This window comes from Trichogramma pretiosum, unplaced genomic scaffold (assembly GCF_000599845.2).
Source record: "Trichogramma pretiosum strain Unisexual culture from Peru unplaced genomic scaffold, Tpre_2.0 scaffold2, whole genome shotgun sequence".
NCBI lineage: Eukaryota > Metazoa > Arthropoda > Insecta > Hymenoptera > Trichogrammatidae > Trichogramma > Trichogramma pretiosum.
The window spans coordinates 3,960,444-3,984,472 of record NW_019641687.1 but is presented as its reverse complement, the minus strand read 5'-3'; the positions used below and the strand labels follow the sequence as shown (position 1 = coordinate 3,984,472).

General features: G+C 39.0%; 3 protein-coding genes across 5 annotated transcripts; 1 reads left to right on the top strand and 2 right to left on the bottom strand.

The window, feature by feature from the left end:
• Positions 1-1,979: 1,979 nt before the first annotated feature.
• LOC106658727 (neurogenic locus notch homolog protein 1) lies at positions 1,980-7,561 on the bottom strand. Of its 3 annotated transcripts, none has more exons than XM_014380811.2 (7): positions 7,408-7,561; positions 6,742-6,910; positions 5,721-5,855; positions 4,479-4,649; positions 3,406-3,668; positions 3,107-3,329; positions 1,980-3,016 (listed from the first exon to the last, which is right to left on the bottom strand). In XM_014380811.2, the coding sequence occupies exons 2-7, from the start codon at positions 6,839-6,841 to the stop codon at positions 2,634-2,636; spliced, it is 1,275 nt and encodes a 424-aa protein (XP_014236297.1). In that variant the 5' UTR covers positions 6,842-6,910; positions 7,408-7,561; the 3' UTR covers positions 1,980-2,633. The 3 variants fall into 3 exon arrangements, with proteins under 3 accessions (XP_014236297.1, XP_014236299.1, XP_014236300.1); XM_014380813.2 differs by having other exon boundaries at positions 7,340-7,420; XM_014380814.2 differs by lacking the exon at positions 7,408-7,561 and adding an exon at positions 7,319-7,379.
• Positions 7,562-11,877: 4,316 nt separating this feature from the next.
• On the bottom strand, positions 11,878-20,756 carry LOC106658639 (chymotrypsin-like elastase family member 2A). Its single transcript, XM_023461404.1, has 5 exons — positions 20,663-20,756; positions 20,157-20,379; positions 19,907-20,052; positions 12,219-12,493; positions 11,878-12,051 (listed from the first exon to the last, which is right to left on the bottom strand). The coding sequence occupies exons 1-5, from the start codon at positions 20,754-20,756 to the stop codon at positions 11,878-11,880; spliced, it is 912 nt and encodes a 303-aa protein (XP_023317172.1).
• On the top strand, positions 12,754-19,717 carry LOC106658638 (DNA (cytosine-5)-methyltransferase 1-like). Its single transcript, XM_014380661.2, has 14 exons — positions 12,754-15,159; positions 15,227-15,590; positions 15,658-15,852; positions 15,917-16,180; positions 16,257-16,998; positions 17,068-17,313; positions 17,376-17,624; positions 17,695-17,846; positions 17,914-18,224; positions 18,298-18,409; positions 18,650-18,793; positions 18,873-19,039; positions 19,120-19,339; positions 19,420-19,717. Exons 1-14 carry the CDS (start codon positions 13,103-13,105, stop codon positions 19,627-19,629), a joined length of 5,433 nt encoding a protein of 1,810 aa, XP_014236147.1. The 5' UTR covers positions 12,754-13,102; the 3' UTR covers positions 19,630-19,717.
• Positions 20,757-24,029: the final 3,273 nt, after the last annotated feature.

The following is a 24,029-nucleotide window of genomic DNA, read 5'->3' as shown; positions in this document are numbered from 1 at the left end:
CTCAAACATGTTGCTCTTACTTCACCAAGATTTATCAATTTGGTACTATTTAATAATATATTCCATATTATTAAATATTGGCTTTTGCTAACACAAGCAATTAAATGTGCGTTCTGCTTAAAACAATCAACTGCAACCACTCTATCACTTTCCTGTTGAGTTTATAATACATTAAAATTTCATATAATAAAAAATTATAAAACAAAAGTAATTGATACAAACATCAAGTTCTCTATTTTCTTGTTCCTTCGTGAAATTATTTAAATTCCAAATTCTTAATACATTATCTCCTCCAGATACCAAACGTAGAATCCCATCTTTACTTATAGGTAAAAAAGCCAATGTGGTTACAATTTTAGTATCAGCTTCATGAATAAAAAAATAATTCATTGATCCATATTCTTTGTCCGGTTTTGCAACTACGATTATATTCTTTGCTCCCCAACACACAGTGCCATCATCAGCACATTCTAAAATGCTTCTTTTATTGGAGTTTGGCGATGGTGGTAATATAACTTCATTCATTGTAATACACTGTTCTGAAAAATTTAGATTATAAATCAATATAATATCTATAAATTTCGCGTTGAATGAATCTCGCACTAAAATTCTGGCCTCCCCAAAAAATCTGGAAAATCGATGACTAAACCTTGTATTTACAATGTATATGGGTCAAAATAATACTTTCTTAAATTTTCGTCCACACGTATGTCACCGATCTTGACGCACTTTTGGTATGTTATAGTACATGATAAAAAAGTGCCAAACCCAAAATTTGGGACCCCCTCCTCCCCTATAAACGTCGATTTTCTATCCATATTTTTGGGTTTGGCACTTTTTTATTATGTACTATAACATTAAACATACTAAAAGCGTGTCAAGATCAGTGACGTACATACGTGCGGACGAAAATTCAAAAAAGTATTATTTCGACCCATATATATCTGGTATATACTTTGTAAAAACTTATTTTATGTTTCTTGCTTTCTTAAAAATTCTTACAAAATTCTGACTGAACCAAGCGAGCGTCAGCGAGCGAGGAAATTCACTAGTATTTAGTACTCAAATTAAATTTTTGAAGGTAATATGTTATAGTTCAAATATTATAGGTTAAAGGTTGTATATTATAGATCAAATGTAATTATGTCACGAGAGGAACAATGTAATATTGAAGTATCGAAAGTAATTACAAAAATAAAAACGTCATGCGATCCTACCGTATCTTGCATACACTCGACTACTTTAATTGGAAAATGACGAAGTAACTGTAATTGATTGACACCGTCGATTGTTCATTTGGTTTGACAATTTGACTACTTGTTCGAGATTTCCACTCGTAATTAGTGGCCGAGGCCGATAAACACGTGCTCTGGGGCTTTCTTTTTTCGTGGCATAGGCCTGTATACTATTTTTCATACACAGTGACCCAAAAATAGCTATTTTGAAATAAATACTAACGTAAATAAATTTAAAACTTGGATTTCTTTTTCAGAAAAAATATTAAAGCAAAATGGACAGTATAATATTTGTACAGAACTAGATTTCTGGTCTGGAAATTCAAAAGACAATCTTCAAAAAGCTCAAAAAGATAAGCATATATGAATGATTTCATGGCGTCTCTTGCCCCATCAATATTAACGAAGGATAAATTAAATATTTTATTAGTTATCGCTAATTTTTTTTCTCTTAGACTTTGGGAGGAGTTGTGCGAAGCTTATGCTAACCAACTTGTTTTTTAAAATAGTCTTCGAACATTTAAACTGTATAAAGAAGTGTATGCCCTTTTAACTTTAAGAATAGATTCAAATGACCCTCTCATCAAAGAAGTCTTGGATGAATGGGCATATCAATTGCTGATATGTTAAATCATTTTGCTTAGCTTTTCATTTTATGTATATCAAAAAACTTGTTTGAACATTTGAATTTTCTGCTGGAGAAAATCACTGGGAGAGAATAATAAAATTTACACAACTAAACAGTTAATGGTAGTAAATCTTTATTTGAAAAATCTTATGCGAATGCCTAATGAGAAAATACGTATTATAGTAAAGCAAAAATACTGAATTACGTTTTTTACATGTATGGATTGTTTGTGAAAAATGTCAATGTGTGCGACTGCACGTATTCTTGTGTTTACCTCAGATACGATGGCACAAAAAATTAAAGTAAGTAGTGTAGTTTCGAATACGCAATAAGCTTATTGCATATCTATAGGTCTAATTTTGTCAACGATGTTACATCTCAATAAAATTATCGTAGTGGATTACAATGGCGCGATCGAAGCTGCAACAAATGTATAACTGAGACTTGCACGCATTAATTATTATATTGTTTATATAGTATTATAAATTACACATATATATCTACGAGCTATTATTCTTAAGTTACAATATTTAGCAAACGTACAAGTACTCGGATGAAAGAAAGAAAAAGAATAGAGAAAAGATGTTGGCGTGCGTTTATCGTCGATTATTCGCGAAAAGTAATGCGACAAAATATGAATTGGTCGATAATCGCACGAGGCTGAAGCTTCCACGACGCGGCTTATTACAACTATTTTACAGTTCCGACGCGAGCCGGGGGACGAGCCAGTTGGACCGGCCAGGCGTGTGCGTTGAGAACGAGGAAGATGATCAGCAGGTGCTGCAGAGTCGGCCGTAGCGGCCGACGTACTTGGCGGTGCGCGACGAGCCGGACTCGATGGGGTTGCAGGCGAAGAGGGCGTCGCCGCGGTAGCCGTCGTCGCAGGTGCACACGGCGATGTGTCGGCGGGGCGAGCAGCTGGCGTTGAGGCCGCACTCGCGACCCGTGCACGGGTTTTGGCAGCTGAAGTTGATGCAGGCCCGATTGTCCGGGCACTCCGAGTCCTGGATGCACTCGCCGCGCTGGCAGCTGATCAGGGCGTTGCCGAGGTAGCCGTGCGGGCAGGTGCAGACCGGCCGCTTCTTGCCGGTGTTGTCGTGGCCGGGTCGGCACTCGGCGTTGGTGCCGCAGGGATTGGGCTGGCACAGGTCCTCTGCGATATAAGGCGAACGAGCAACAAAATTAGCGCTGCGCACTACTAGCTTTGGACTCGAATCGATCGGTGAAAAAAAAGAAAGCTTACCGTCGGTGAAGGGCCTGCAGAAGGTGAAGGGATCGCCGGTTCTGTCCTTGGGACAGCTGCAGACGGGCGTGATGTCTTGGAGCTCGCAGTTGGCGTGGGTGCCGCAGACCCCGTCGCAGGGATTGACGCACTTGAGGTAGTGACAGGCAGGCTTACCGGCGGGACAGTCCGAGTGGTGGGTGCACTCCGGTCGGCAGGATATCAGCGGGTTGCCCAGCCAGCTCTACATCGAGAAAATGTCCAATTCATATCTTACACCGCGTAATTGCGTATAGCGATTTTTGAATTTCTCCACTCACCTTGGGACAGGTGCACTTGGCGCGATGATTGACGACGTCGCACTCGGCGCTCTCGCCGCACTGGCTCAGGCAGGGATTCTCGCAGCGGAAGTTGGCCGAGCAGTGCAAATGGTTCGGACAGTCGAAGTCGTTGTCGCACTCGTGGCGGCAGCCCTCGAGGGGTCGGCCCCGGTAGCCGGGCAGGCAGCTGCAGGTTGCCACGCCGTTGATCACCTCGCACTTGGTGTTGACTCCGCACGGGTTCGGATCCTTGCAAGGCGCCTCTGTATAACAAGACGCTCGCATTACTATACACGGATGACTAATCGCCGCGGCACAGCTGCCACGCGGCCAATAATTAAATGCTAATCCGACAATTATAGCAGCGATACGCGCGACCGACCGCGCCGAGATTTCTCCGCGCTTGATTACGATACATATCGTGAAGCGATATTCGATATTTCAATGACGATTTCGCGCGTTCGACGACGATATTGCACTCGCGTAGTAGTGGCGGTGCTTCCGTTTATGCAAACAATTGCATCAGTTCTCGAATTATTTTATTTTTTCCAATTAACAAATATTGATCAACTTTTTTTCCTGTCATTCTATACTTTCTACGAAAGTTGGCCAATTTCGATTCGAATTTGGGATCGGCGATTCGCGTGTCGCTCGTATTGTAAGCGATAGATTTGCTCATCTCTCGGCTCACTCGCATTCGTCTGCGGATTTTCCCACTCGATTCTCTAAATTGCAAAGCTCAATTATGTATCTCTCCGTTTAATTTCAATATCAACGCGATAGCATCTCTCGTGCGCTTCAAGTTTTCCTTCTTCTATCTATTATACGCCAAGGATCCTCGTTTAAAAAGTCGCTTGCAAACCCGTATCGTAAAGACGCGCGAATCAATGATGAACGCCTTGCCAAATACTCGTCCGACGGCATCGTGTTTATCGAGACGCACATCATCGGGCAAATTTGCAAAATTATATCTCGAAAGCTTCGTAGAAAAAAGATTCAAAAATAAAAAAATAAAAGACTAGTCGCGTCGCGTCCAACCGGCTCTCGTGCGACGCGATAAATAGTGCGCGTACCTGGATCGTAGATGCATTTGTTGGATGGATTTCCAGTGTATCCAGGCGGACAGGTGCAGACGGGCACGTGGCCCTTGGTGTGGCAGAGGGCATTGGTGCCGCAGGCGTAGGCGCAAGGATCCACGCATTTGTTGGACGAGCAGACTCGGCTACCGATGCAATCCTCGTTAACTGTAAATTTTATTTTATGAAATGAATATGATAATTTCGAGCAACGAGTCATTTTGTAGGCGCGCGCGTGCGATTTATCGCGAATCTGCTTCGCAATGGGCAGACGAATAATTCAAGCAATGATATATCTGTGTAGCGTAATTGTTTATTTTTTCTTATGAGAGACGCGCGTATAGCATAATCGCGCGGGCATTGAGACAAGTCAGTCAAGTTCGTCGAGTCGTTTATCCTTGAGAATTAACAAACCCATAAATTTCGATTAAACACTCATCGACAGTTTTATGCCGGCCATAATGATATACATTAACATCGTCTTAAAGTGCTTTTTGGTCATCCCCCAAAGGTCCTATACCAATTAATTAGCATTTTCAATTCTTCGAAATATAATTACTGATGCCTCTTACGACACTATATGTATCATTTTTTTTTTTTTTTGAGCTTCCGTATTGGCGCAAAATCGCCGCACGTGGTTGGGTCATAAGCAGACACTCACGCACGTGTTTCAATCTACTTATAGACGCGGCCGAATACTAAAATTAATCAATTCGCACCCAATCCATCAATTCGTTAAAGGACGAAAGTCCCAGAAGATTATGGCGCACGCGCGCAAGTAGAAAGAGGCACATTTGCGCGCAACGTCGACGAAGCAGCCACACCAGCGATTTGACCTTGCACGAAACTATCGAGAAGGCGCGTTTACTGGCCGCGCGAGAGTCTGGCCTATTTTTCGTAAGACGCGTGTATATGTATCATGCGTTCGAGAGAGAAAAAAAATACGACTAAAAAACCGAGTTTCTGTGTTTATATGCGTATTTAATGAAACTGCTTTCGAGTGCTGCTGTAAGGCGTGTGTATAATAATTACCCGATGTACATATTTACATGACCATATACAAGCATCCGCGACAATAAAACTCGAGCCTCCATAAACGATTACGTTGCTGTATAAGTGTGTGGGTATTTCTTTGCAGATTTTCAGTCGAGCGTCGATGTGTATCTTCACATTTATTTATTTATTTTTTTTTTTTCTATAAGTATCAGATAAATAGATGAAAATTTGACGTGTACTTACTCAAGCACTCGACGCGTTCGCATCGGTGAAGCGGATCGCCCATGTGAAGGTTCAGGCAGGAGCAGACGGGACGTCCCTCGCTTATCGTGCATCTCGCGTTGATGCCACAGGTGTGAGTGTCGCAGCTACTTCCACCTACGCAGACGAGACAGATGCAATGCGTCATATTACAAGTCGCGCAAACAGAGATGTACGAAAAAGAAGCGAGGCCGCGACGAGAGATCCGCTAATTGTCGGGCACGAATAATTTGAGCTTTCGATCCGACAAAAATTGCAGATGAGCACTGTACCGGACGGGCTGTATTTTCGAAAACTGGGTTCATGACTGGCTCCGCTTATAGGTCCGCTTCGAGTTTCTTCGCATCGGAGGTCATGCACGCGATCCACGATGTAAACAACAGGAACGAACACAGCTCCATTTCCGCGTGCCGAGATCAAATGCAATTACGTTTTTCCGATCGACTCTTTAGAGAATCTTTATTTTTATGAGTGCGTATTATTATTTACAAACAACCCTCTATTTACGTCGTAGCATCGTTTATAAATTCATTATTGTCTCGACGAGTCGATTGTTCGCGATAAATATTCCATCGCGACTGCATCATCAAGCGCCCGACGCAATCACCGCATGAATTATTAATCTTAATTAATCGGTGCTCGCGCGCGGCTTTTTTTTCATGGGCAGCTGCAATTTTCGAAGATTTTCCGGACGTTAGAATATGCCACGCGGGTATCGATCGAAGCAAAAAAAGCACCGAGCGAACCTTAGATTCGCTGCTGTATCGTAAAACTAATTATTACGTAAAGCTGCAACGAAGTAATATGATTTATATTGCGTGCAAGTAACTTGCACGTAATAATGTCGGAGGCAATTAAATTACCACCGCCGGAATACGATCGAATTGATCCTCGCCCATGTGTGTGATTATAAAGCCGAGAAAACGAGTCGTAATGCACACCGCGCCGATTTTCCATCTTTACATATATACGAAAATAATAAAAAAGCGTTGTTTCGACTTACCTCCTGAGAGGGCTCGGTAGTAGACGTTCTGGACGGCCATCGCCTGTGTGGCGAACAGGCCGAGCAGCATTAGCAGAACTGCGGTCTGCCTAGACTTCATATTGACGTCTGTGTGTGTGTTGTATGTGGAAAAAATCTATAATACTCGCTGGCACTGCTGCTGCTGCCGCTGCGAGAGAGGGTAAAAATCGATTATTTATTTATACATAAAAGTTTCTATGACGCTTGATTAGTTTGCGAGCTCGTTAAATTATGGTAGATCAGCATTTGCATGAGTGGACAACGGAAGAGGGTAGATGCAATGTCGCGTACTGCAGCGGATGAATGGCAACTTTATGGTCTGCTCGGCATGAAGTATAAAAGTGTACGGTATGCTAAGAGCTTAGAAAAAACCTCGTTACGGCTATTGTCATTGAGGCGAGTTTCTTTAAATAACATATTTCTGCAGCTTGTTTAAATGTGAATCTAAGAAAAATCGATGCACTTCAGATCGGATATATCGATGAAGAGGCTTTAACAAGTGATCGTCTATATACGTCATGTAAATTATTTGTTCGTGTTTTTATTTTATCTTTACCAAATAAATGTTATTACGTACGATGAAGCAGGTAAGTATCAAACGAGCACAAATAGAGATGCACAATCGTTGTCCGCGAACTAACTCACCCGTCGAAAAGCGCAGAGATCGAGAAGGCTCGATAGCTATTGGCTCGGACTGCTGCCGAGAGATCCGCCTCGATACAGTTCGCGAGTCGGACTGACACTGCCGATGACTATACCGCGCGAAACGATCGACGAGTCTGCGGTCACGATCGGAGACGATCCACGCATCATCCCGCCGATCGCACGTGGACGCAGCAGCAGCAGCAGCAGCAGCACGTCTCCCCCCACCGCAAATCGTCCATCTCCTCCGCGAGCCGCTGCCGTGCCGGCTCAAACGACATAAATCAATCCGGACAAATAGACAGCATGACGAAGACGACCGCGTGCGATTTTTCTTTTATAACCGCAGAACCGTCTTTTTTCATGTACAGCAAAAACACGCGCGGACGAATCGCTGGTTTTTTTTTCGTCGCGCCACGCGCGACCGTCGTATAGCCGATCGAGCGACCGAGAAAGACGTATGAGAAAACGAGTCGTTTATTTTGTCGCCTTAAGACGCCTTCAACTCGACGCGGGCCCACGCGCAGCCCTGGGACGTATCGCGACCGGTCAAAGTCGGCGAACGTATTCGGCACGTATACGCGCCGATTCTCAATTGTATTGCAAGCCAATGCCGTGGCTCGAGAGCGCAACGCGATTGCGTACACTGGAATTTGAAAAAGAAAAAAAAGTTCGCATCCCGCGTCTCTCTTTTTTTCCCTCGCATCATATATTATGCACCGCGATCGGACCGTCGATTTTTCGGCGCGGGCGTCCTCCAGACTTTGCGTAATGCCAACAAAAGTGCAATCGGACGCTTTGGCACGTACGTATAGGTGGTTTTTCTTTTTTATGAATGTTCCCAAGGACGAGACGGGACGACGCGAATGACCGAGTTTGTGCGTGTTATTATACGCGCGTCTCGATAACAATAGGATGCATAATATGCCAGCGCTCGCTGCCTGACCGCGTAATATGGAGCGACTGGCGGATTAAATATTCATCGCTGATTACCTCGTTGTTGGATACATTATGAGCTAATATTTAATGCGCGCATGAGTATTTTTAAGTATGAATGGTCTAATTGATCATTTTCGTGCGCGACTATAACCATAAGTCTTCGATGGCTTCGTATAAACGAGCTTGCGCGCATTTTTTCCAATAATATATTACAAACAACGTGTCGTAATGACGTTTGTTTATTCTTAAATTGCCCGCCTCGATTAAAAAAATTTCAATAAAAATCACGCGACGACTTGGGCGCGCGCTTACGCAAGTACAGAACCATGATTATATCCGCCGTGTACGATCGATGCATTGAGAGGTCTATCATCGTCGTGCGATCGGAATACATCTCCTTTAACACTGCCTTCGAGCAACAATCAACCTTTCGAGGGAAACATCATCATCGCTCGCGCGACGCAATTCTGCCCCTGATGCTTTTTATGGTTCTATAAACTTGTCGCTCGTCGTCGTAGTCGTCCCGCAGTCGTTCTTTGTACAATGCGTTATATATTATATTGTACAATAATCCGCGTAACACGTAACACCGTTATGATTTCTGTGTTGCATCGCAGCAGCTGTACGCGCGCTCGAAGAAAAAAATAAAAGCCATCCTTTCTCCTTCAACCGTATATTATATGCTCGATGCAAGGACTAAGGATTTATATATATAAACGCGATGATTCCTTTTCGCCAAATATCCAAGGGTCACAAGCGGCGAATTGCGATTGCGAAACACAGCGCGCAATGGACCTGCATAAATTTTCGCCGCATCGGCCGAGAGAGCTCGAATAACACTATGCAAATTTCTTGTTTTTCTCTGATCGTACCCTGTATTTTTCGTACATTTTTCGGCGGCGCGTTCTATATCGAATTTTAATTGAATTGCAAAGAGAGAAAAAAAAGGAGACGTTGACAAAAAAACAAAACCGGTTCCGCGAATATCGAGGATTAGCGCTCGCAACTGACAAACAAAATTTCGGTTATTTTAAGAGCAGAGAACGAAGAATAATTAACTCTGCACTCTCAATTATTTTTTAGATAATATAATGAGAGTTCGAGACAGTTGTGAGAATTAGAGGGCAGATCGGACGATTTTCTTCAATCGAACGGTGAGATCACCGCTTCGCCGTTTCGCGCCGCGCTGCCCGCGTTGTGAAATATACTTATACGCGCTACATATAGTAATAATAATAATAAAAAAAAAGAAGAAACAAGCAAAATAACGCTCGAAAGGCCGAAGTTGAGGCCAAGCCGCCGTTTATTTACACCGCGCTGACATTCGCGCTACCATAACAGGACGATGGATAATATAGGTAACACACACATAACAACGCGCGCCGTTGTTGTAGCCTACTTATTTTATGGCGTCGGTCACATTTGTCAAAATTTATCCCATTGCTTTATGAGAAAACTCTCGAACGATCGGCTTTTTTATTTCTGCTTTTTGCCGATTTCCATCGACTCCTTGTTTATTTTATATATGTCATAAACGACGAGGAGCTAATATTTTCTTTTGACATATCTTATCAATCTATTTGAAAACATCTAAAGACTTTTGTTGTAAAATACCTTACTCCTCTTTATTAGAAAAATTCAAGAATTCAAAATCATCATTGTTTTAAGTTCTCAAAAATAATTTTTGAACTTTTTTTCCTTCTAAAAGATCTCAATTCATTAAATTTTTATTTCTATTAATAATAAGGAGAATACAATTAATGTTTTTTTTTTCATTTTATACGGTTCTCGAATTTCAAGTAATGAATAATAATCTGCACCACATTACGTCTCGTTAATCATCTCTGTTCCAGTCGACTTATCAAATTCACTGAAATCATATGATTCGATATAAGTATTATAGCTAAATTTAGTTTCCGATTTTTTTCTCATAGAATTTTGATTGATATTTCGATAAAATTAAGCAGAATGTATACGTGGCATTTCACGTCAACTCACCCAGCGCCGCCGACATTATTTAGTCAAATTTTTGAATCTATAATTTGCCATAAAAGTACCTAAATGCACTTGAAACGCACGATTCCGTTGGAAAATTGCCTCAGCTTTTTGATGGTGAGATCGGATTTCCCTGAACTTTTCATTTTTTCCCAAGAAAACCGGTGGTAGGAAAGTCGATTGTTTCAAAAACTTCACTTTAAAAAAGTAAAATTTTTTCAAATGGCCTGAACGAAACATCACATAATTTCCCATAGATATAAATGATATATAGGGGGTTTTCTGATTTTAGCGAGATATAGTGAGATAAACAAAAAAACGGGGTTTTTGTATCTCCGGTAGGCACAGCACATGCATAGCCATAAAATTAAAATACCCCTCTCTGGATAAAATTTATATCAATGGGAAATTTTCTGATCTTTCGATTTAGACTATTTTAAAAAATCTTACAAAAGAAGTTTTCGAGATAATCGCCTTTTTTCCCGAGGATTTTCCTGCGGGAAATGAAATGTTTCGGGAAGTCTGAGCTCACCATCAAAACACTGAGGCAATTTTCCATCGAAATCATGAATAATTTTTTTTAAATAACAAACTACTTGATTTTTTCGAAATATTAATCAAAGTTCCATGAGAAAAAAATCTAAATCTAAATTTAGCTGTATTAAATTGAATCATATGATTTAATTTTGTATTTAACGTGACTAGGTGGTATAAAAGTCTTATTATCCTCATTATGAGTTAAAAAGTTGCTAAAAAAAATAAAGGAACTTTGAAATTTGATAATTATCATTGAAATAGGTATGAAGTAATTTTTAATTTTTAAAAAAAGTTATCAGTTGATAATTGTTGAAACTTCAAATTCGATGCCAAGTACTTTCACCGTTATGAAGTATTAATTATCAAGTCGCAATATATTTCGAATCTTTTATCTCACCATCTGATCGTTAATTTGGAAATCCCCATAATACGTTATAAGGTATACTATTTTAATAAAGCGAATTACAACAATACAACATATCAAAAATGATGAAAATCCATTTTCAAAAGTAATGAGCAATTATTACATTAATTGCAACATCAACAGTGTAGTTTATTTAAATTTTAAACATTTTTTATGATACTAAATCATTCATACATAATTATACGAAATTTCGTTTAAAATTTATTCCAGTCTAAAATATAATTCATTTTAAAGCAATATGTTCTGATGGAACATAAGATAAAAGTAATAAAGCTATACTTGACACGTATCAATTTTTAATTGAAAATGAATTTGCAATAAAATGTACATTATTTTTTAAAGATTATACTTACAATTTCATTTAGTAAAATATTTGGCAAGTTTTTTTTTCTCTATTTAATATAAATTGTAGTAAAAAATAATATTATAACGTTACAACTTCAATATGTACAATCAGTACAATGAGTATTATTTACAAGAAAATTTGCACCATCACTAGATGCGATAAAAGTTGGTACGATATTTGTACAATTTTATACGCGTACACATGATTGCGATATCTCGAATCGAGACGTTGGCTAACTATCCAAATCGTTGGCAATGGTGTCTCGTATCCAGTCGGTGTAGTGGGATATTTTCGTGTAAACATCGGGAAAACCTGGTCTAGCGCAGCCAGAGCCGAAGGAAGTCACGCCGACGAGTTGCCACGATCCATCGGGCTTACGGCATTGAAGCGGTCCTCCTGAGTCACCCTAGAAAATAGAGCTAAATTTACCAATATGCAAAAATCTTCGATTGGTTATTTCCGGTGGGCAAATTATCAAGCGCCTGCGCCAGCGAGTGCACCAAATCCCAAAATGGCATTCAAACTTATCAGCTAATATAACTATGTGAGTATGTAATGTATAATATAACTCACTACGCAGCTTCCCGACGAGCCGTCGGTGTTACCCGCGCACAAGTGTCCGTCGCCAATCGGCACTGATTTGCCGTAAGCTCTGCGGCAGTCGGCCAAGTCCAGCAGGGGCACCTGCGCCTCGAGCAGTGCGCTCGACAGGGCGGGCGACGGACCCGAGCGACCCCAGCCCGAGGTGACGCATCGCTGGCCCGTCATCGGCTCCTCCTCGGCCTCCGGCAGGCATATGGTGCGGACGACTTTGGACAGGGGTGCTCTGCGCGCCAATTTCATCAGTGCTGCGAGAAAAAAAAAGAACAACATTTTAGAAACAGTAAAATATTATCAGACTCGTAATAGTTAGGTACGCAGACAATCGACTACCGAGTGGGCGACGCTCGAAACTGAGACAACATCGTTTTTCCGGGTAATCGTTGTTCAAACGCGCGTTGCAACTTGTTTAAGTGCTAACTCGCAAACCCCCTCCTTTCCTATCTCTGTACTCGCGGTCTCGAGCCCTCGCTGGCTTAAAATTTATTACTCTGTCGACTGCACTATCTGCTGTTATAGGAGGACTATTGTGGGCGATTTTCATTTTGGCCACTTGTGTTCTCGAATTCGCGCTCTGTTTTTGCATTCTATCTCAATGGGTTGAAAGTGAAACACTTATATTTTTGAAACATGAAAACAATGGTGCATGGATCAAGTTTATAGCGTAAAGTTGTTCTTCATTTTCCAACGTCACATCTTGTTAATTAGTGAGCAAACATTCTTTGTGGATTTGTGTACGAAATCGATAAGACGTTGAGTGAGTAATTAGGTTATATACTCTCGAACTAGAGTCTATTGGAAGTTGGTGCATCTGATAGTCGAAGTGTAGTGAATCGGAAAGTGAACGAAAATACAAGATGGCTAAAACTCGAAAAAAATCGAAGGATACTAGTGCAAAAAAGAGACGCAGTGGATCTCTCTCTGCCGATGATACATTGAAAAAGGTGAGCTGTGGAAAAGTTGGGGGAAAAGCCAAGCGAGCTATGAAAAAAAGCGATGTAAAAGCTATCAAGGTCTCCAACGTTAGAAGAAGTTTAAAAGAAATTGTTAATAATTCCCAGTTGGTGAAAAAAACTACTCCAGAAAGTATAAAAAGCAAAACAAAAGTAGTAAATAATGATTCAGGAATGACTACAAGATCTAAAGAAAATAATTCTAAAATTATGCTGAGATCAAAGACCAATAATAACATAAAAGAAAATTTGCAAACCAGGCCTGAAATCATTAAAAATAAACTGAAAATTAAGATTAAGCCCCAAAAGAAAAAAGTGAGATTTTTACCAACTCCCAAGGAGAATAAAATAATTAAAAATACTCTTAAAAAAGAGCCAAATGTGAAGGCAAAGAAATCTCAAACTAAGAAGAAATCTAAAAAGTTGAATACTAAGCTTGAATCTAAAGGGGATAATTATACTGAAAAGGAAAATGAAATTGATTGTGACTCTAAAGAAAGTCATATTACTCAAACAGATACAGATAATACTTGTCAATCAGAAGATAGTGATACCAATGAAAAGGAGTCGGAAATCGCTTGTGACTCTAAAGATACAGAAAATTATTCTGTAGACGATTGTATACAAAAAAATACAGAAAGTAAACTTTGTTTTATAGGTAATAATTCTTTACAAGAGAAATGTCAAATTGTGCCCAATTCAGACAAAAAAAATGCAGTTGATGCCAAACTTGAAAGTATACCCAATTTTGAAATAGATAAGGAAAATAATTGTAGTTCTGAGCAAAACTGTGAAAATATTACAAATGAATCTGTTTACAGCGATGATTTATTTACAGAAAACTTACACAATATGTCTGATTCAGAAAAAAATGATCTTAGGAATAAAGAGCTCAGAAATGATCATAATTCCAAGCAACGATGTGAAAATATGACAGATGAACCTCATTATAGTAATATTTCATTAAGTGAAAACTTATATCATCTGTCTGATACAGAAGAAAATAATATTGGGAGAAAAGAACTGAAAAATAATGATAAATTAGAGCGAAACTATGAAAATATGACAGATAAACTGTTCCCAAGTGATCATTCTGTAAAAGAAAATTTGCCCCATACCTCTGATTCAATGAAAAATGTTGCCAGGAACAATAAAAATAATATAAATAATCATAGGTCTGAGCAAGAATGTAAAAATTTAACAGATACACCTTTTCAAGATGATAACTTTGACAAAAAAAGCCCCTTACTAAAGTCTAATTTAAATAAACAAGGGGCTATAAAAAGAAGTATGAGAATTCGTTCAAAGAAAAATAAAAATAATTCTCAAAAGGTGGGACTTGATGATCATGAATTGGAGACCTCAATAGCATCAATAAAAAGGAAAACCGTCAAAAAATTTCCTGAAAATGTGGTGGAAGCTGAAGAACCAAGAAGAAGCAAAAGAAAAGCTGTCACCAAAAACTATGAACATTTTTTCAATCGTAAAAAGCCAAAACTCAATAGTGAAGCTGTTTGTAATGTTACTGAAAAACATGAAAAAATAAATTCAATTAATGATGAATCTTTTCAAATATATGACATGCCTTATATGGAGGAATCTACTGATAAACAAAACAAAAATGATAATCTTATTAACAATGGATCGTCTCAAATACATGAAATGCCTAATGAGAAATCTACTGACGAACTTGAAAATTTTAAAATCGATTTACAAAATTCCTTAATAGAAAGGATTGCATCACCATTCTCACAATTGGAAATAAATGAGAATAATGAATTAACTTGTACAAGTTGCCATCAAAAGTTAGATGAAAACTTGAAATTTTATTCCGGTGAACCATTGAATGGTTTCAATGAAGAAGTAGCCATAACAGACTCAAAATTATGTATTTTCAATGGGAACGAAGATAATGTGGCAACAGAAGACATCAGAGCTTGTAATCGAATAACACATTTTAGGTATGTCATTTGTATATAAAAATAAATACTCTTATGAATATTTTTTAATGAATTTATTTTATTTTAGCATATTTTGTGAAAAAGAACACTTATGTTCATTAGATGCAGGATTAATAGAAAATGATGTGATAATTAAATTCTCTGGTTATTTAAAATCAATAAAAGATGAAGATCAATCTATCCAAGATAGTGTTCCTGCTAGAAATCTTGGACCTATTCTTGAATGGTGGTCCACAGGATTTGATAAGGGTGAAGAACCTCGCATATGTCTTAGCACTGATTTAGGGGAATATTATTTAATGCAACCTAGCAAAGAATATGCACCTTTTTTGTACTCAGTGATGTTAAAAATTTTTATATCAAAGATTATTATAGAGTATCTTATTTATGAACCAAATTCTAATTATGAAGATTTATTAGATAAAATTCGAGTGAGTACACTTATTACTAAAAAGTAACTATTTTATTCAAATTTTAATAAACATATTTTTATGTAAGACCTCAACACTTAATTATGGTGGTAATGATCTGAAGCTTAGTGAAGAAACATTGTTCCAATATTCTACTTTTATCTGTGAACAAGTGATATCTTTTGATGACCTTGCTGAGCCAGACGAATCTCTACTCATCATTGCACCATGTTTAAGAAGACTAATTGATCTTTCTGGAATTGCCATAACATCAGCAAATCAGGTAAGAATTCGAAGTTGAATTATAATTATTATTGTTTTAATTCTTTTGAAAATTTTTCATTTAGAAATGCAATCAAATCAATAATGAGAAACAATACAATTTGAAAAAAAGTTTCCATGGAAAATCAGCTACAAAAAATTTTAATTTTATTAAACGATTGTTACCAGAATTTAATGAACAAGAATTCATTAATTTAAAGACTAAACAAATAAATAGATGTGATAACTGTTCAAGATGTGCTCGAGAAGTATGTAGTAGTTGTAAAGCTTGTGTGTCTCAGAATAAAGACAATTGCTTTTACAGAAGATGCTTTTACAGTGAAATTAAGGTGAATTATTAAAATTAATTTTACAGCTTTATAAATTATTGAATCATAATTGAATACTTATATGATTTTATTTCAGCATGCAAATGATCAAGATTTAGAAGATAAAAATTTTCTCAAAGTATTCCATGCAAACAATACTGAAGTATACCACAAAAAAATAGGCGATTTTAGACCCTATAATTCTAATATAAAATTTATAGGAGATGCAATCGCTTCAGAATCTGATAGAACATTTTATTCCGCAGTAGCTATTAATAATCTTGAAATATCGACTGGAGATTTTGTATTAGTTTCACCTTCAAATTGTGAGATGGCAGATCAAGTAATGTACATAATATCTATGTGGGCTGACAAAACAGGGTCAGAAAAATTTCACGCTTACTTCTTTTGGCATACCAAAGATACCATACTCAATGAAATTGGAGATGAAAATGAGATAGTTTACATTAATAAATGTATCACATTACCAATTTCTGTTATAAAGAATAAAGCGAATGTTTCTGTTAGGGATTCATCTTGTAATACCGATAAACTTGCAAGATCTGTTCAATATTATACTTATCAAGCTTATGATCCGGAAACAGGTTGGTTTTCCAATCTATCTTCTACGAAATTTAACGAAGAAGGCAAATTAGTGAATCAGTTTTGCAAAAACTGTGAAAGTAATGAGGATCCACGTCCGATGAATGTTATTTCTAAAGAAAGCTCTAAAATTAGCTATAATTCAATTCATCACAAGAATGAAATTTACGAAATTGGAAGTTGCGTTTATTTGAAACCGCGAACTTTGTATTTTAAATATCCAATGCTTAATATCGGTACGTCATAGCCAAAATTATACACAATATTAAATTCACTTTTTAAATACTTCGTTGATTATATTGCAGGTCCAAAAATTATATTAATCAATTATGATTTATCAAAATATCCAGAATCTTCTAGAATTTCTAGTGAAAAAAATTATATTGATGAATTTCAATGTACCTTTGATATTGGTATAATCCGAGAAATATTGAATGTCAAAGGCAAATTATGGGTAAAAATTCGTAAATTTTATCGTCCTCAAAATGTTATTAAAGGAGAAAAGATAACTTCAAAAGTTTCCAATAATACTTTATTTTGGAGCAATGAAGGTATGAAAGAATTGTTAATTGGTTCAACAATCTTTTTTAAAATAATTTAATGTAATTTTCAGATCAAGTTGTGCCATTTGAGCATGTCATTGGTAAATGTTATGTTGAACATACAACAAAACTTGCTTGTTCACACACCTGGTCATCTATGGGTCGTGACCGTTTCATTTTCAATCAGCAATATTTAAATGAAAAAATTACAGATATTATTAGTAACGATTGTGAATCAATCTTATCGAACATTAATAATTCAAAAAATTATCCTACATGTAACAAACTGCGCACTTTGAACATTTATGCGGGTTGTGGAGGTATACATTTTTTATAAGATTCAATATATTAATATATTCATCATTTGTTTCATCATCATATGATTTCTAGGCATGGCTCTAGGATTATGTCAAGCTAATGTATCAGAACTTTGTTGGGCAGTTGAGGCGGATCCAGAAGCTATAAAAGTTTTAAAATTAAACAATCCATCTACTGTTAGTTTTTGCGAAGAAAGCGATAACTTTTTAAAAAGAATTATTGCGGTATGTTGACTATTGTTTATCATCGATATTTATAAATTAGCATTATCATAAAACGACTTTTTTACAGGGAGATACAAAATTAGGTGAAGAATCAATACCTCAAAAAGAAGAAGTTGAATTATTATGTGGATCTTTGCCTTGGAAAAATATTGAATCAGTCGACCAAATAAATTATTTTCAAAACTCATCTTTGACAACTTTTGTATCAATCTGTGAACATTATGAACCATTATACTTCATAATAGAAACAGACGAAAGGCTCATGAAGAGAGAAATACTGTTTAAATTGCTACTAGCCACTTTTAAAAAATTAGGATATCAATTGTCATTTGGCCTTTTGCAAGCAGGTTGTTACGGTATTCCACAGGATAGTAAAAGGTAACTCGAAATAAATTGGTGAATTGAACCAAAAAATTTTCAAAAGTTAATACATGATTGTTTCATAATTTAGGACTATCATTCTTGGTACTCGTTCATTGAAATCATTGCCAAAACTCCCAAAACCTTCGACTGTATTTTTGAAGACAAGTCTCGTGCCAAAGATCATAATCGATGGTATCCAGGTAAGAATTTACTGGACTATATCACAATAATTCAAAAATTGTCAACACATCGCAATACAAAGCGAAAGTTGAACTGTTTGTGCGATCAGAAATTCAAAGTCACTTTTACTCTCAAAGCCAAGGTGCGCGAGAGTGAAAGTTTAGCGAGCGCGTGGGTGGTTACTTAGCATAAAATTTATACACATATGTACATGTATACATACAGAGAAAACTCATGCGTCCTTTTTTTAAATTCTTTAGTACACAAATACTTGCCATTCAGATTCAGCGCCGCTTCGCGCCGTTACAGTTGAGGATGCTATATCTGATTTATCGAGTATTAAAGTTCAAAATAGAAAAAATTCCGAATACATGTGTGAGTCAAAATCATCGTATCAAAAGATGGTGAGATAACGTATTATATATTAATAACACACTGGGTGAAACATTTACATATTATAAATATTTATAAATATTTTTGCAGATGAGACAAAATATGAAGGATCCTATTATTTATGATCACGAGTGCAACGAACTAGAACCAATCGTAGATGCACGCATATCGCATGTACCTAAATCAAGTGGCGCAGATTGGCGTAATTTACCGAATATCGAAGTAAAATTGAAAGATGGTACAAGGACTAGTAAATTGTTAGAATCTTTGTATTGATTTTTTGAAATTATATTTTGTTTTTTCAAAATTATTCATTGATTATTTTTGCAACTTTCAGAAATTATAACTATGAAAGTAACAGTCCTGTACTTGAGTGCGATGGCTGTTTGCAAAATGATTTAAAAAAGAAATGTGAGCCTGCCAAAGAGTTAACGCTCATACCTTGGTGTTTAGCACATTCTGCTAAAAGTCGCGATGACCACTGGAAAGGATTATACGGTCGTTTGGATTGGCGGGGATTTTTTCCGGGTGGAATAACAAACCCAGAACCACTACAGGTAGTTTTATAAATATTGCTATTGACTACAAGCTCATTATCATTATTATCATTCGAAATAAAAATGTATTCTGATTCTAGGGTCCGTTTATTCATCCAGATCACCCACGTTTGATAAGTGTACGCGAGTTAGCACGAGCTCGAGGTTTTCCCGATGATTATCAATTTGGTAACGATACCCTTAGAAAATATCACATGATTGGTTCAGACTGCTCGCCGTTACTAGCAAAGGCAGTTGGCTATGAAATAGCTATTACCTTATCATCTTATTTTCTTTCAATTTTTACTTAAAATTTTACCATCATGAGCCATAGCGCATGGTTATTTTTAAAAATGTAACATTGTCACAATGTTTGTTTGATCAAATTTTATTATCTAAGCTTGCTAGACTTTTAAAAAAATATTTGTTTTAACTGTAAACTGTATTTTAAATTATTTTAAAATAATTTTTTCATGAACAAAGATTTTAATGTTATTTATAGATCATTTTGTTTTTTTAAACCATCGATAATAAAATCGTAACGTTTATTAATAAAAAAAAAATAAATATTTGCAGTTAATGACTTACCGATGTCGTTGACATAATTTTCAAAATGTTCATGTATTACAATACGCTCGATAGGTAATCTTGCTGTTCCTCGACCTCCGCTGTCTAATTCCCACTCGCCCAATACCGCAGTCCATAGAGCTCCAATTGGAAGATTAAAAAGCTCGCTGCAAAACAGTTACGTCGGATTTTTAAGATCGATCAGTCAACTAGCGGAGGTGGTAATGACTTTTGTCGCGACTCGAGCTTTATCGAATGGCACACTACTAACTTGTGAATGCAGTGGGCCGCCGTGAGAACCCAATTTTCGTGCACCAATACACCACCGCACCAGTGTCCGACGAAGCCAAGTTTCGGGTGAAGCAGCTGCAGCGATACCTGCCACGGCCAGGCGCCTCTCCTCGTCGGTTTGCCGTTGAATATGCGACCGGTCTGTCGCCCGCCGCCGTCGTACTGTCGAGGCTGACGCTGCCAAACTGCTGGACATCCACATTCTGCCGTTGAACGGCGTTTTCGTTTTCGTTTTTTTTTTTTGTGATTCTCATGTTTACGTATGGTTAAGGAATTCGTAATTCGTATATGCCTTGAATTGTTGGTTCAATGCTATCAAACAACGGATTCGCAGTGTATTACAAGACGCGCGATCGGTCGATCGGACGATCGATCGAGGCAAAATCGAAAGTGTCGATTAAAGCTAATTGCGTGAGAAAACGTGTAATTTGTGTATGAAAGATGCAACGTTTGTGTAACAGTGTCAATGATTATAATTATACTTACTAGAATGGTCGTCTTTGAAGGCTTTCATCATGGATAGGCTTCGTTGGACAAGAGGGAAAAATACAATGAAAAAAAGTTTGAATTGCAATTTCATTTTGTATTCGTGCTCGGTCGAAACAACGTTTGATTTGTTTTTGCGTCGATCGCTCGTCTCTCCCTCTCTCTCTCCTTTTTTTGTTGCGTCAATCGAACGATTGATCCGAACTACTTTATTCTATCACCATTGCTCTTGTGCTGTAACGATCCAACAACGGAAGCGCCGACACAAAATCGGGTAAACACACTCATCCACTTGTATCACGAGACTCACTGTCGTCGGTCATTTTTCTTCTGTCGTCGTCGTCGTCGCAAAAACCACGAGTTAACGATCGATTACATGTTGGTCGAGGGTCGTCGCGTCGGAGTTGGCCCGATCGAGAGCGAGCAGAGTCCCTTTGGGGGAAATTTTTCCGCGGGTAAAAACGTAGTGCGCGCCTTGGGCTCCGAGTCGACCGCGCGCCACGGCTGCTGCTCTCGATGTGCCGACAGGCCGAGCGTGTCCCGCGCTAGTAATAGTACTTTAAAACCGCATCCGAGCGAAGAAAGTGATCTTTCTTTCTCTCTCTTTCTCTCTCTCGCGTCCATGGCATACAGCGTATAAACGTATCCTTTATATATATACGTATACTCACTCACTGACTCACTAACACACACGCGCGCGCGCCCGCGAGTAGAAGCAGTATAGATGTGTATATACACGCACGCCCGCGCAGCAGTCATTCACTTTCTAATTTTCCGATCGGCAGCGGCGGCGGCGGCGGCAGCGCAACAGTTCGAAACCGATTTTTTCTCTCTTTCTCTGTTTACGCTGGCAGCCGATCTTTATAGATTGCGATTGATTAGATTTGCAGCTCCTAATGTGCAGTAGCAGGTCTCGTTTCTTTCTTTCTCTCTCTCTCTCTCTCTCGCTCGATTACACGCACACGTGTTGCTGTCGCGTATCTCGCGCGAGCGCAAAAGCCACTGCACCGGGTCGTTGGACTATATATTTTATGCCGATCGAACGGCGAGATAAGTCGCCCGCGCGCGCGCTCGAGAGAGGTGAATAACACCGCTCGATTTTACTGCACACGAGCTCTCCAGCGCGCGCGCCCGATCATTAGCAATTTACAACTGACAGCTGCAAAATTTATAATTTCGTTGCCATTGACCTTGGGAAATTCTCTCGTTGCGGGCGCAGCAGCATTGCACACGCCAATTATTACCCATTTTTTGTTGCTCCTCGCAAAAACGAAAGTGCCGCGGTTTAACTTGGCTTGGCATTTGATTACATAGGCAGGCGCGTTCGCGCTAATGGGCCAGCTCTCGGAGATTAGCAAGCGCGAGGATTTTAAGTTTAGTCGATATGCCGCGATCGGTGCGGAGTGACGCGGACACACGTCGTAACGGTGAATCTTCGCCATTGTCGATCGTCATCGTGCATTTTATAGTTTGTGCGGATATTGCGCGTATCATTAAAGAGAAGTAGGACCGGCGAACCAAGGATAAAAGTAGAGAAAGTCGAACGAATATTCAATTGTCATAGGGTACCTTCCAATGATTTTAAAAAAACAACGGGTGAGCGCCTAGAACTCCGATGATTGATCAAATCGCGTCGTCGTGTGCTCTTCGCCCATATATTTCGAGCGACACAACTAAACTCGCATCGCAAACTCAGAGAGAGATAGAGAGAGAGAAACGTTTCACCGAAATATGATATTCGACGAGTTTGCTTGTTTTTTTTTGTTATTTTTTGGTTTCGGTAAATCGGGTGCAGTTTACACACGGGTGTAGCAATACAGTGTATTGCGCTCCGAGAGACATTATAAGTCCAGAACACGTACGAGTATATATATGCATGATAAATCTTCGGGCGACTTTTACTTTTGTCTCGCTCGGAGCACGTCGACGGCGGCGGCCTTAGCTCGAAAGTTTCGCCAAATAAAATGCGCGCTACCGTATATATAATGCACACGCCGTAGCGCATGTATACATATAAACACACACACACACACACACACACACACACACACACACACACACACACACATATATACGCGTGTGAATCGCTCGACGAAAGCTACACGCAGCAACAACATCGGCCGTAAGAGTGGCGACTTTAAATGACGCGAAAAAATCGCTGCAACAATCGAATGATAATAAAGTTTACACGCGTGCGCGAGCGCGCTTTACTCGTTGTTAGCAGCGCAGTTCTCCTCGTAGTGGTCTTTGTTGTTGTTGTTGTTGTTCCGGCCGTATATATACATGAGCTTTTTTTCCTTTTAATCACTCGAGGCAGCTCGAAATTACTCGCACGAGGCGTCTCGAATATATTATCTATAGGCATATAATGCACTCGATCGATTTTCATTCGACTCGAGTGCGCCGCAACGCGCGGGGTAGAAAAAAAAAGCAACAGGCCCGATCGAGCAGCGATCGAGGGAGATAGGTATATAGAAATGCCTCGACAATGAAAGTTGCGGCGTGTTTTTTTGGTTCTTTACGATTCGCTGCCGCGCGGAGAGCGTCGATCGCGCCTGGGCCAAGTTTTGTCATAAAAGTGGAGCTCGTAAAAAAAGCGCGCGATTCGTGCGTTAAAAATTTTCAAGAACGCCGCGAGGCGTGGTAAATTAAAACGCGCCTCAGCTTGCGCACTACTGCAACAACTACTACTACTGCTGCTGCCTGCTCGCGAAAAGTCGTAAAGTTCGGTGTGCAGGCCGGAATTCAGGCCGCGCGGATTTTCACCTCTATTGCAGCAGCGGCGGCGACGGCGACGGCAGCTCTCCGATTTACACGTGTATATTTCCCAGTGCGCTGCGTGTGTATAGATGTGTGCTTTTATAAATGTATATATAATATATATACACAAGCGTAAAAGGAACTCTTGTATACGCGCGCGCACGCACCGACAGGTCAGAGAGCGAGAGTTAATTAATCGTCGTGGTTATTCGACCTTTCGAGCCGCGCATATCTCTGATTACACGTGCTGCAGTCACGTCGTATTACTGTAATTTCTTCGCGATTTATCTGTATGCTCGTCCCTCTCTCTCTCTCTCTCTCTCTGAACCTGCTGCTCTTGCACAGCTGCGCTTACAAATATGTACCGTGTTTTTCGACCAGGGGAAATTCGCTTCTCGACTTTCGTTACGCTTAATTTTTCTCTCTCGCTCTCTTAATTTCTTTAGCAGTCCGACTGCCTTTTATATCCATAGAATAAAACGCGACAAAGTGTTGACGAATGATGCGCGCGGCTTTCGTTTGGAAAAATCGATTGACATAAGATTGCGCGTGCAGCGAGAAATATGCACGCGAGAGACCAAGTCGATGAGAAATAAATACTTTCGAC